The sequence below is a fragment of the Coffea arabica genome, chromosome 3e (genome assembly GCF_036785885.1).
Source record: "Coffea arabica cultivar ET-39 chromosome 3e, Coffea Arabica ET-39 HiFi, whole genome shotgun sequence".
NCBI lineage: Eukaryota > Viridiplantae > Streptophyta > Magnoliopsida > Gentianales > Rubiaceae > Coffea > Coffea arabica.
The window spans coordinates 31,991,149-32,003,319 of NC_092315.1; the positions used below are offsets into that span (position 1 = coordinate 31,991,149).

Genomic DNA, 12,171 nt, shown 5'->3' on the forward strand with positions numbered 1-12,171 from the left:
TGGAAATTCTAGATCACTCGGTCTACGACTATCATCGTGCCACTGGCTATTTGGTCCAGTGGTCATCACCATCTTTGGTGATGCTGGAGGTTAGGGGTTCAACCCCTGCCTCCCACAAACTTGTCACTTTACGTGGCTGGTCTTCTGCCCCCACGGGATAGCTCAAGCGGTCCGCTCCCCCTCCTTAGGGTATGACGACCTACCTGGCTTGTTCAGGGTTCGAGTCCCGTTGTTAACGTGCTCGGTGTGGAGTGAGCCCTCCTCTTCCGGGCCGCAGGGGATTAGTCGAGTCCCGTAAGAATTGACCTGGACACCCCTGTGTTAACAAAAAAAAAAAAGGACTAGCATCGTAGATTGGATCTAGCCAGTTTTGGCCTTTATTTTTACGGATTTGAGACAAAGTGATAATCGGATCAAAAGCCCACTAATTGTCTAGGGCCTGGGCCGTTCACGCAATCTCGTCGCTGCGAATGCTTTTACTGTACCAGCGACTGGCAGAAAGTGAAAGAATACCAACACGTAGGACCGTAACAGAAACATAAATACTGAGCGATTTTCCTCTGAAAACCCCAGAGGAGAAAACAAAGGGAAAATAATTCGAAAAAATGGCACATTTGATGAAGAACTTGAAGGTGCCGCCGAACTCGACGAGTCGGGAGGAAGCTCGGAAAAGGACCTTCGATTTCTTCAGGTTGGCCTGCAGATCGATCCCAAACATTATGGAAATCTACAACCTCGACGACGTCGTTACCCCCTCTCAGCTACGCTCCACTGTAGCCTCTGAAATCCGCAAGAATGCCCACGTCACCAATCCCAAGGTTTTTTTCTTTTCTTTTCTTTTTTTTTTAAAGGAAAGTTTTGGTTTCTAATTGAATTTGATATGAATTAGAGGTTTAGGGTCAAGATTAGATTCTCGTTGCAATTTTATTATATCTGTTGGGAAGAAGCTGATGTCATAATCTTCAATTGGAAATGGATTTTTCTGTCTTTCTTGATTCTAGAATATGGTAATTTTAGTTTCGCATAATTGATCACTTAGAAAATTATAGTTTTATGTCAAAATACTAATTTGCAAACCTCTAATCCAGTTGAATTAAGACAGAATTCAAACTGACTGCATTTTTCTGAATTGCACTTGAGTTTATTGTTTCTTTTATGCTTTTTCTACTGTTAGTGACTGCATATTTCTCCCTTTTACCTTATCGTGCAGAGAAAGTTAACAGCGGATTGTCATGACTTTTAATTTTCCATCCTTTCCTGAGGGCTGTTTAGAGTTAAAATTTTCCAACCATTTTTTAGTTTTTGGTGTCAAAAGTATAAAAAAAAGTTAAATTCTATCTGAATCCTAAGTTGCTCTTCCATGGCGATCCACCAATTATAAAGTAGTGACCCTCTGGAAATTAGTCTCACCCCTTCACCTCCCTTAAGAAAGGGTGGAAGACAAGGCTGGCTATCATTTCTCCTAAGTTATAAACCAGTGGAACATTAATTAAAAAGGTGCAGTGGAAGAGTTAATCAACAAGGAGTGCTTAAATTTGAACTATTTAGTACTAGGGGCATTTTTACTGCATTTGTATTTTTTTTTTTAATGGATGTGAATACATTTGACCTTTATAATAAATAGTTCAAAGTTTTATCCTCTTTAATAAATAAACCATCATTGTGCTCCCTTTATGACCAATACGTCAAGGTTATAAATCAGTGGTTTCTGTTGTACTCTATCCAATGCCTTGTTCTTCTTGAGGCCAAGATCAATAATGTCCCATCTCCCATGGCTGGGCTTTTATTTGTCTATAAATTAGATAAATTGTACTTGGTGTTCCTGAATTCCCTGACTCCCGTAGCTGATCCAATTACCAAGCATCATTCTTATGTTTGTTGTTTGCTTAGAGTACCTTAACTTAGCAGTACTTCTCTATTTTCTATCATTTGCCGTTTAATCCTCGCCTTAAAAAATTGTCTTCTTTATTGTAAAACTCTTCCAATGTAGATACTTTTTGACGCAGCACGAACACGTGGTGGGCACAACAGCGTTGTAGAAGGGCTTATATATTGAATATCACCGAACTTAAAATAGCAACTTGAAATAGGCTGGCAGATTATGCTTAAGAAGGTAAAACTGGTTGGTAATTCTAGGAATCACTCCTAGGAATCTTTAGGCCTCACACCTAAAGTTGGGATGCATCACACAGCCCTAAGAGAGACGTTAAGTCTGCAGGAATATTTTATTAATGACCAGAAACTGCCTTCTCTTTGTGGAGAAGTTGATATTCATAGACACTAGGACAAATCCCTTTCCAATCCTAATTAGGATTCCTAACTAGAATAGAATTATAACTAGAAAGCTAGAAGGCTAAGCTTTCTTATTCCCTATAACAATCAAATTACTAATTACCAAGAACAACTACTAAACAAAAAATTACTGTAAACATAAAATTCCTGCAGCTAATTCAAATTACTAAAATATCCCTGCCGACAGAAATCAGAAAATAAACTCCATAGGATTCAGGCCAACTCCCAAGTTGGTTCCTTGTCATCAAAAGCATGCCAAATCAATGCCTGGGCATTCGACATATCCTTCCCACGTCTCCTATAAACCTTAGTGGACTTTTGCCACTTATCGCTATCATCTCTCCCCGGCTTGAAAAGACTCGACCCCGACAAGTTAATGGCCTGATACCTCTCATAGAAATCTGGATCCAACTTCTGAAATTCAGATTCGGTAATCCATGTACAATCTGTGCGTGGGCGTCCCCTCCAATGAACAAGAAACTTTTGGTAACCACCCCCTCTAGTGGACACAATTTGGTGGTCAAGAACATCTTCAATTGCTTCACGTAAGCGTGTAGGAGGTGGAAGAGCAGCCTTAGAAGTCCCACCTGCTGAATCGTCTAAATGCCCATTATAAGCAGTCAAATCTTCAATATTGAACACATTGCTAATCCCCATATCATCAGGTAACTCAAGAACATAAGCATTTGAGCTGATTTTCTTGAGAACCTTGAAGGGGCCTGCACTTCTTGAATGTAGCTTCTTGTAGACGCCCTTAGGATACCTCTCTGGCCGAATACGAACCATAACTTCATCCCCTTCTTCAAATTCTGCGAATTTCTTCTTCCTTGTCTCGATCACTTCATTAACTCCTGGCTTGTCTTGTTTGGTTGATTTCTTCTCATGAAACTTCTTCATAGTTTCAGCACTCATAGGCTTTAAGACAATCTGCTGGTCATTAAACTTGAATGAGTAAGTATTTGACTTTCCATTATGATTCACATCTCGATCATATAGCCAAGGTCGACCAAGAAGTATGTGGGAAACGGTCATTGGAATAACGTCACACCATATAGTATCGCTGTAAGGTCCATGTTTAATGGACACCAAGCAACGTCTCGTCACCGGTATAGAGCTACTGTTGATCCAAGCAACCTTGTAAGGTTCAGGATGTGGCTCTGTAGGCAAATTTAACTGTTGTATGGTAGATTCTGAAACCACGTTCATGCTGCTGCCACTGTCAATAATTAGCTTTCTAGTCTCTTGCCCACAGCACACTAAGGTTTGAAAGATTGAAGTTCTTCGCCAGTCTTCCTTTTGTGACTTTGGTGCACTAAGGAGACGCCTCACAACTGAGAGATAAGACGTGTCTTCTTCTTTGTCTTCCAAATCATCAACATTAAGTTGCGCTATCTCAGTCAAATAATCAGCACCTTCATCTTCCTCGACCTCTAGATTTTCCTTATCTCTGAAATCGGCGCCAAGGTGCAAGTTCCTCTTGTTCGGGCACTCCCATGCCATGTGTCCCTTCAAACTACACTTGAAACATCCATCTTTGTTCTTGTTTCTTTCATCGATTGTGGAAGTCTTAGTCTTGGTCTCCGCAGGCTTGGAAGTTGCTTGAGCTGCTGCTGATCTATATGGCTTGCTGTTTGCAGTGAATCTTTTAGGAATTTCCTCCCCACCTTGAGTATTGATCCTCTTAAGTGGTGGCTGCTGCAGGCTCTTTTCAAGTCTAAGAGCTGTTTGGAATGCATTGTCAACTGTGTGGATATCCCGTCCCATCAATTCTTTGCGAATTTCAGGTCTCAAACCCAACTTAAATCTGGATAAAGCTTGTGCTGAACTTTCGGTGCCTCCGCAGCGAATTTTCAGCTCCTCAAACTTAGTCATATATTCAGCAACTGTCATTCCTCCTTGCCTTAAGCTAGTCATGTCATCAAAAAGGTCAGCTTCATAGTGTAGAGGCACGTACTTTCTCTTCAAACGCAGCTTCATCTCTTCCTACGTCAAGTCTAGTTGTCCAGCAAGTCGAAGATCATGCTCGACTCCTGTCCACCACACCTGGGCTTGTCCAACAAGTTTCATGATAGTAAACTTAACTTTTCTCTCATCAGTCATATCATACCAGTCAAAATAGCGTTCCAAAGTAGCGAGCCAATCAGAAAAGACTTTAGGATCAATTCTTCCATCGAAATCAGGGATATCTACTCTTACCTTTTTTGTGATGTCTCCTGCGAAATCATAAGAGTCTTGTCTTCCTTGCCTTGCTGATTGAACAATCTCATCAGCCATGTCAAAAAGAGAAGCTTGTGGCCTTCCAAAAGATTGATTTATTCTATTTTCACTCCTACTAGATTGTTTCCCGATTATGTGTTCAGGCTGTTCGAGATGCTCAGGTTCCTTTCCATTGTTTTTGTCCCCAGATCCGGGCTCACCGTTGCCTCCAGATTCAGGGATTTGCTGTTGCTCGGTATTAAAGATTTTGTCTTCTAACACAGCAACCCTCCCTAAGAGAAGATTAATGATGTTATCCCGTTCCTTGTCTGTGTATCGACCTCTAAAATTCAACCCACTTCTTGTCGTCATGGGAAAGCCTTGCTCTGATTACCAAAATTGACGCAGCACGAACACGTGGTGGGCACAACAGCGTTGTAGAAGGGCTTATATATTGAATACCACCGAACTTAAAATAGCAACTTGAAATAGGCTGGCAGATTATGCTTAAGAAGGTAAAACTGGTTGGTAGTTCTAGGAATCATTCCTAGGAATCTTTAGGCCTCACACCTAAAGTTGGGATGCATCACACAGCCCTAAGAGAGACGTTAAGTCTGCAGGAATATTTTATTAATGACCAGAAACTGCCTTCTCTTTGTGGAGAAGTTGATATTTATAGACACTAGGACAAATCCCTTTCCAATCCTAATTAGGATTCCTAACTAGAATAGAATTATAACTAGAAAGCTAGAAGGCTAAGCTTTCTTATTCCCTATAACAACCAAATTACTAATTACCAAGAACAACTACTAAACAACGAATTACTGTAAACATAAAATTCCTGCAGCTAATTCAAATTACTAAAATACCCCTGCCGACAGAAATCAGAAAATAAACTCCATAGGATTCAGGCCAACTCCCAAGTTGGTTCCTTGTCATCAAAAGCATGCCAAATCAATGCCTGGGCATTCGACATATCCTTCCCACGTCTCCTATAAACCTTAGTGGACTTTTGCCACTTATCGCTATCACTTTTGATGTCCCAAGGCTCTGGATTGTTAGCATCAGTTTAGTTTAAATCATTTCGCAAGTATCAGAAGAACATGATTTCTAAACTTCAGATAGTTTACCTTATATTTGTGTAAAAGGTCTGGCAGATGTTCAGGATGCTTTGAGTACTGAGCGGCAGCCGTTTTCGGTTGTTTGACATTTCTTAGGTGGAAAGAGGTGAAGGGCAACTATTTTAGGTTTGGTGAATAAGGCAAAAATGAAATTACGGTTAGGACTGCAACGCATATAGGTGGAGTGGAACTCTAAATCACAATTATGGCTTAAATTGCATCATCCAGCTGAAAAATCCTCATAGAACTGTACAAATCCCAACCCAAAATAGGGCTTTGATTTTGATATCAATACCAAATGAGGTAGCTATTTAACACATCCTAGTGCTGCAAATGTATCAGAAACCATAACTTGGCATCCTAGTAGAGTTTGCAGGGTATACTGGAAACTTGAAGAATGTTTTGAAATTCCAGAAGCCTTTGCTCAGTAAAACCAAAGAAAGGCCTCCAGTAGGATCTAACAATTTATCTAGCATATAATAAAGTAAACTGACACTTTGTGGAACTGATATTTTCTAGTATAGTTATAAAGAACTCGAAGATTATACAAACATGTGGGATGCTCAATATCAGTTTTAAAATGATATTTAGATTGTCATTAACTGGGCTTTGAGAAACAGCCCAGTGCTGCTAAAAATTGGGTTTTCTGTGCCTTCTGATGCAAGAACATATATGATGGAGGCTCTGTTTTATAATATTGTCATGAGTTGACAAGCTAATATTCAGAGTTGTTGACAATTGTGTTGAGAATCTGCAATTCTTGTCCGTGTGAGCTCTGAAAGCAGAGTAACAAACATCACGCAATGGCCTTGGCAAGAAGAATTTGGATGGTGTCATGCTCTTCTATGGGCTTGACGTGTTAAGTGAGAGTGACCTAGGATGAATACTGGGGAAGAAGATTTTTGCTCTAGGTAAACCAAAGCATAACTTTGAGTTGAATTCCATTGAGTGACTGTTAAGAATCCAAACTCATAAGCACGTTATTATGGTCTGTTCTTCAATGGTATTAGTGAAAAGTTTGATGTCTAATTCTGTAAATTGATAAGAAAGATAAGCTACTTGTGACTTTTCTTGTGAGTAAGACGGTGTGAGGATGCTACTTATGTATAGCAATATGATACACATAGGTTAGGAGACAAATAGTTAAGCAAGAAGCTCAATTAATTGTACGTATATGTTAAGCTCTACAGACAATTCTTTCTTACGCGGAGAGACTACATAAGCTTGAGTAACTGTGGTCCCTTCTGACTTACATGGTATATTTTTTCATGTATATGAGGAATATTAGCAGGAGTGGAACAGTCTTTCGTGTATATGGATTTTTTTAATTTATGGTTAACTGATAATAGTCTGGGTTTTAAAGATTCATTGTCTGATCTTTTTACCTAAGTTTTGTCAAACTTAAAGTGGACAATGCTGAATGCAACTTCTCTAGGGTGTCTTGTACTCCATTTACATATAAGAAGGACTCTGCGGTTATGGGAAGTTTAAAAGCTTCCTGTTGGGTCCAGAACTTGATATGAACCTTTTGCGACTTCGAGAGCATTCTCATTGTTAGCGTTCATGATTATCTCTTTAAGGCAAAGTATTCTAGAAAAAGGTGTCATTTGATTTCTTTTGCTTTGGTTTTGTTGTCTTGGTCGTTTACAAGTTTGTAGCTGGTATTTCAACTTTCCTGGGATATCATGTTGTTTATACACTTGGAAGATATTGAATCAATTGATGCATTGTTGGGCATATTGGTTCTTGGCCCTTTTCTGTTTTCAATCACGCCTTATCAGATAAATTGTTCACTACTATATTGCTGTTTCGTCTAGCAAAATGATTCGTATGCTTTATATCATGTTATAGACTTTTCACAACTGTGCCTCTATGGTAAATTAAGCTGAATTAAAACGAAGATAATCTCGTGTACTTTTCTTCATTTCTGTGTAGCTTCGCGTGGTTTTTAGGGTGCATTTGCCTCATTAATATGACAAATTAGGTCAGAGTTAATGCCATTCTCATCTTTCTCAAGAATCAATCTAGTCTTAGCATGTTCCTTTATGACATTTGATGGATTTTGGCTGCAAATAAGATTGCCTGCATCATGATGGCCATCTAAAGCTTCTTGAATTACCTTCCTGATACTTTTGGCTATTTTACCTTTAGTTTTCCAGGATAAATTTTGGTTTGGTATAGTTGCAAAGAAATACTTGTTTGATAGTGTAAAAAATAGTGCCTTTTTTCGGTATCTTGATCTTCTATGAATTTGTCCTAGCACTGAACTTAATCAGATTTTCATTCTGTTATAGAAAAACTTGAGATTGAGTTGTAGATCTGCATCATATTTTTCTGACTCTCTGCAGGTTATTGACATGCTGCTCTTCAAGGGAATGGAAGAATTAAAGAACTTTGTTGATCATGCAAAGCAGAGGCATCACGTTATTGGCCAATACGTGGTGGGTCGTAAAGGACTTGTGCAAGACCTTGGACCCAAGGATGAAGGGATCTCTAATTTTCTAAAGAATTTCTACAGCAGCAACTACTCCTGATTTGTTGTGGATTCCGGTTCCTGTTGTGATCTGGCTTTTGGTTACAGTGCTCTAATAAATCTAAACAGTTTCTGTAGTGTACTCTTTTGCATAATAGAAGCTTTTCCTTGTCCTGAGCACAAGATGAGCACAGGCATCATGTTGTTCGAGGGATATATGTGGGAGGATCTTCTGTGTTTATCCAAAATTGTGAATTCAGGGATCCTTGTTGACAGTCTTTTTCTAATTTGTTAAAAATCAAATCAACTCCCCTGGTTAATATAACGGTCCTCCATTCAAGGGTTCACATTTTATTTCAATTTGAGACAGTTGCTCATTCTTGTGCATAAAGTTCCCTCATCATCTGGTTTGCGCAATTAAGCTAATGGCTTATGAAAAGTGAAGTATTGTCCTAAAGTAATGAAACTGCTCTAGCTTGGTGTCGTGAATTGTGAATGATTGATAAAGCTTCGAACAAATTCCTACGAATTGCATTATCTTGAAATCTCAATTACGCTAACCTAGATAGTTGACAAAAACTTTCGGTTGAGTTCCCAATCAATCCAAAGCCTGAGGTTGTGATACCAAAAACTCATTTTTTTAAACAAGAAACATACTGCTGAGAGGTCCGCATGGATGATTGTTGTTGGGATCACTTTTTAAGAACCTACATTCTTCAAGCCGCCCGTAGACATAGAATTTTGTCTTTAGGCAACCAACAATAATGCACGTGCTTTCCGTATAAACATGATGCCTATATTTTTATATTTTCAAAATGAAAAAACTATTTCCAATGTAATGTCTGGATTGCTTACGTAATTATATTTTGATATTTCCCACAAGATAAATTAAATCAACGAGTCACCTTGCAAAATCAACATGTGAAATGGTTGACTTAATTCAACTCTCCAATTGAGCTCATAAATAGTAGGGAATCATCGCACTAGAATTATTTTCATTGACAATAAGATGTTTCGAGTAAATTGAATGGACAGTTTCATTCGGGACTCTTCCTGAGAAAAGATTCAATTGAAGCTACATATGAATGAATAATCTAATTTTTTAAACTTGAACCGCCCCAAGCTTCTCCGGATTATTCATATAACCAAAATTCATGTAGCAAGGAATACCCAAAAGTTCATGGAATACTGCCTGTAATTTTTTGCTAACCTCAATACTCGTGAAATGTTTGTATGAAAATAAGGCAAGGGTTTCATCAACTTACCAAATTGATATGGCAAGAATGGTCAATTCTTGCATGTTTTGTTAGATTAAAAACTGTGGGAAAAATGCACTTTTCATTCTCGAAATTTCGGTTGATGAACAATTTTGTCCCCAACAAGAATACATTTCATCTTCAAAGTTCATGAATTTTGGCTAATTAAGAACAATTGACAGAATAATATTCAATTTGGACTGAAAGTTGCATGTGGAAAGCATGTTCCATTAGAATCAACGAAAAAGGGGTAAAACCCATTTGTTCTTCATTTTTCTTCTCTCCTCTTCTCATTGTAGCCCTAAATTTCTAGCCACCCTCACCCTCCTAAATCCCGTCATCTGCTGGCAAGAAGGTCCATATAAATGGACTCCATAAAGAATCCAACCCAAAAAAAAAAAAAAACACGTTGCAAAAGAAAGAACTCAAAAATTATCCACCTCCAAATTATGGTATTTATTTTATACCCTAAATCAACAATTAAATAAAATGTTAAAGCTGTAAAATTTGTCATTTTTGAGTAGGATATCTTACATGTGGTCCCTTGTGTTTTCACTTTTTGAAATGCTACTTGAGTAAGAAAATGGCCATTGATTTTTCAGGTTTGGGCATTTGTATGAGTATAAATTAAAAATGTAAATTTTGTTTTGGTTTTGATGAGGATATGCAAGTTGCCCGTCAAGTTCTAGATGATCCAATTCAATTTGGTTACGTTACTAGCTCGTGAGCCAAGCTTAACAATCAACTCAACACTTTGGTTCGTGCTGTTCAAGAGGCAATTGAAGGTTCTAAGATGATTGAAGGTCTTACTCAAGGAGAATCCTCAAGTATTAATGTCATTCGGGTTGATCAAGACATTGGCCAGAAGACTTGCGTTCAACAAGGCGTGGGCGCGCGTCAGCTTAGTCATTTGTTACAAGTTTTATCTATTGTAGTCCGATTGGTAGTCTTTGTTAGTGAGTCAATTTTAAGTTGTTTAGTTGTGGTTTTCCTAGTTATTTTAGGAGTTTTAAAGTCGGCCAACTTTGGAAAGACACAAGGCCGCGAGTTGTCATTAGGGTTTCCTAGTTTGAGTCAGTTTCGTGTTTTGTAAACCCTATAAAAATGGGCTAAACGTTTTTCATTGAGGAGACAAGTATTTTCCAGCAAACACATGTATATGAGAGAGTTTTCTCTTGACTTCTTAGAAGCATTCCTTTTGAACACTTTAGAGTCATCTCAAGTGTTCAAGAAATTTGGTTTATCAATTCAAGATCATATTGAATTGTGGCGCCTTCTATCTTGTAACTTTGCCTTTTTAATTCGAATAGTTATGGGTTGAGATCATATCAACATGTTTGTGACTACAAGAATTAATTAGGTCTAAGTTTTCTGCTGCCAAACCATAGGTATTTTTAGTCTAGATCCAGGGCTTGTGATAATCGTGTTCCGTCTCCGACGAGTTTTGTATCAGGTTTGATTATTATAATGTATATGTGGTTCCTTGTGGTTGCATTATAGGTGGCACTTGACTATAATTTATGGTGATAGTGATTAATAAACAATAATGCAATTTTTTGGTTATATTCAGCCATGTGTATGAATAAAGTGTTAAAGTGGTTCCTTGTTATGAAGATTCAAAGACTTTTTTTCCTTGATATATATTGTATGCTTTTCTTTGTTTGCTTTAACCAAAATTGGGTAGCGCACTTAGTATGTCAAGATGTCACCATGGAGGGCTCATTTCGTATACTCCTCATCCTTATTACGAAGGTGGAGATTTGTGTGTTCTTGACTATATTAAGAGAAGTGGATAACATTAACTGGGGGTGGTGGTGTATATGCTCGTAAGGTGCATTATGGTTGAAAAAAACAACAGTTTTAGAAAGATAGATAACAATACCAACTGTAACAACCCCATCTCCCCCTAAAGCGAACCCAAGGGTTTAGCAGGCCGCCTGCCAACTCTCATCAGGACTCAAGTACTAACTTATTAATAAGCCTATTAAAACAAGAGTCACATTTCCATCGATAATACAAAATGAACATTGGCCGAAAACATAAGCTTGTAATTAATACAATCCTTAAAATACATTACTAGATCCATTTACAACAATTGAGTTCCCAACTTACAAAAGAATAAACTAAAAGTTGGTACAACTGTGCCAAAACAAAAGATTCCGACAAAACCTGGCCCATCCTAGTCACTCGCCCAAGCGCTCGCCCCCTGTAAGGAAAACAAAAATAGAAGGGTGAGCTTTCGGCCCATGAGGTTCCAAGAAAGTCATGCAAGCAAGGATATCATATTCAAGCACAAAAACACAATACATCATAATATAAAGCCAGAACACTTCAATTAATAATTCACATATTCATTTGGAAGGATACAGGGCTCTCAGGAGCTTGTTCAAGTAATTTGATCAAGAACCAAGATTCCGTTGACACTCCGTCAACATTATACCAAAATACCATCAAGTATTTCACCACTTCACATCATTCTCCAACCACCACTCAACCCCCGATCGGGCCCGCACGTCAAAATCAAGAAGGGTAATACTCGAATATACCGATTCAAGTTCAAGAGCTCAAGTGCAAGTTCAAGTCTAAAGCCACTTAACAAGACCCATGGCTCCTTGATCTCATCGACCAAGCCTTTGCCGGCTCGACCAACTTGCCAATGGGGTTTGGGGCCCAAGTATGCAAGAAAGTCAATGGGATAACCACCCAAACGACCAACAAGTCAAGCACAAGTAAAGCAGTTCATTTAATACAAATATAAAAAATCTAGCCATGAAGGATCGAGTATGATAAAGTGCATCCTCGTCCCGATATCATCAAGTCAAGAGCAAGTATC

At 38.4% G+C, this 12,171-nt stretch overlaps 1 protein-coding gene across 1 annotated transcript; it reads left to right on the plus strand.

The window, feature by feature from the left end:
- The first annotated feature begins 496 nt into the window (after window positions 1-496).
- Window positions 497-8,429, plus strand: LOC113736698 (NADH dehydrogenase [ubiquinone] 1 alpha subcomplex subunit 6). The gene is made up of 2 exons (XM_027263773.2): window positions 497-818; window positions 7,958-8,429. The coding sequence occupies exons 1-2, from the start codon at window positions 606-608 to the stop codon at window positions 8,141-8,143; spliced, it is 399 nt and encodes a 132-aa protein (XP_027119574.1). The 5' UTR covers window positions 497-605; the 3' UTR covers window positions 8,144-8,429.
- Window positions 8,430-12,171: the final 3,742 nt, after the last annotated feature.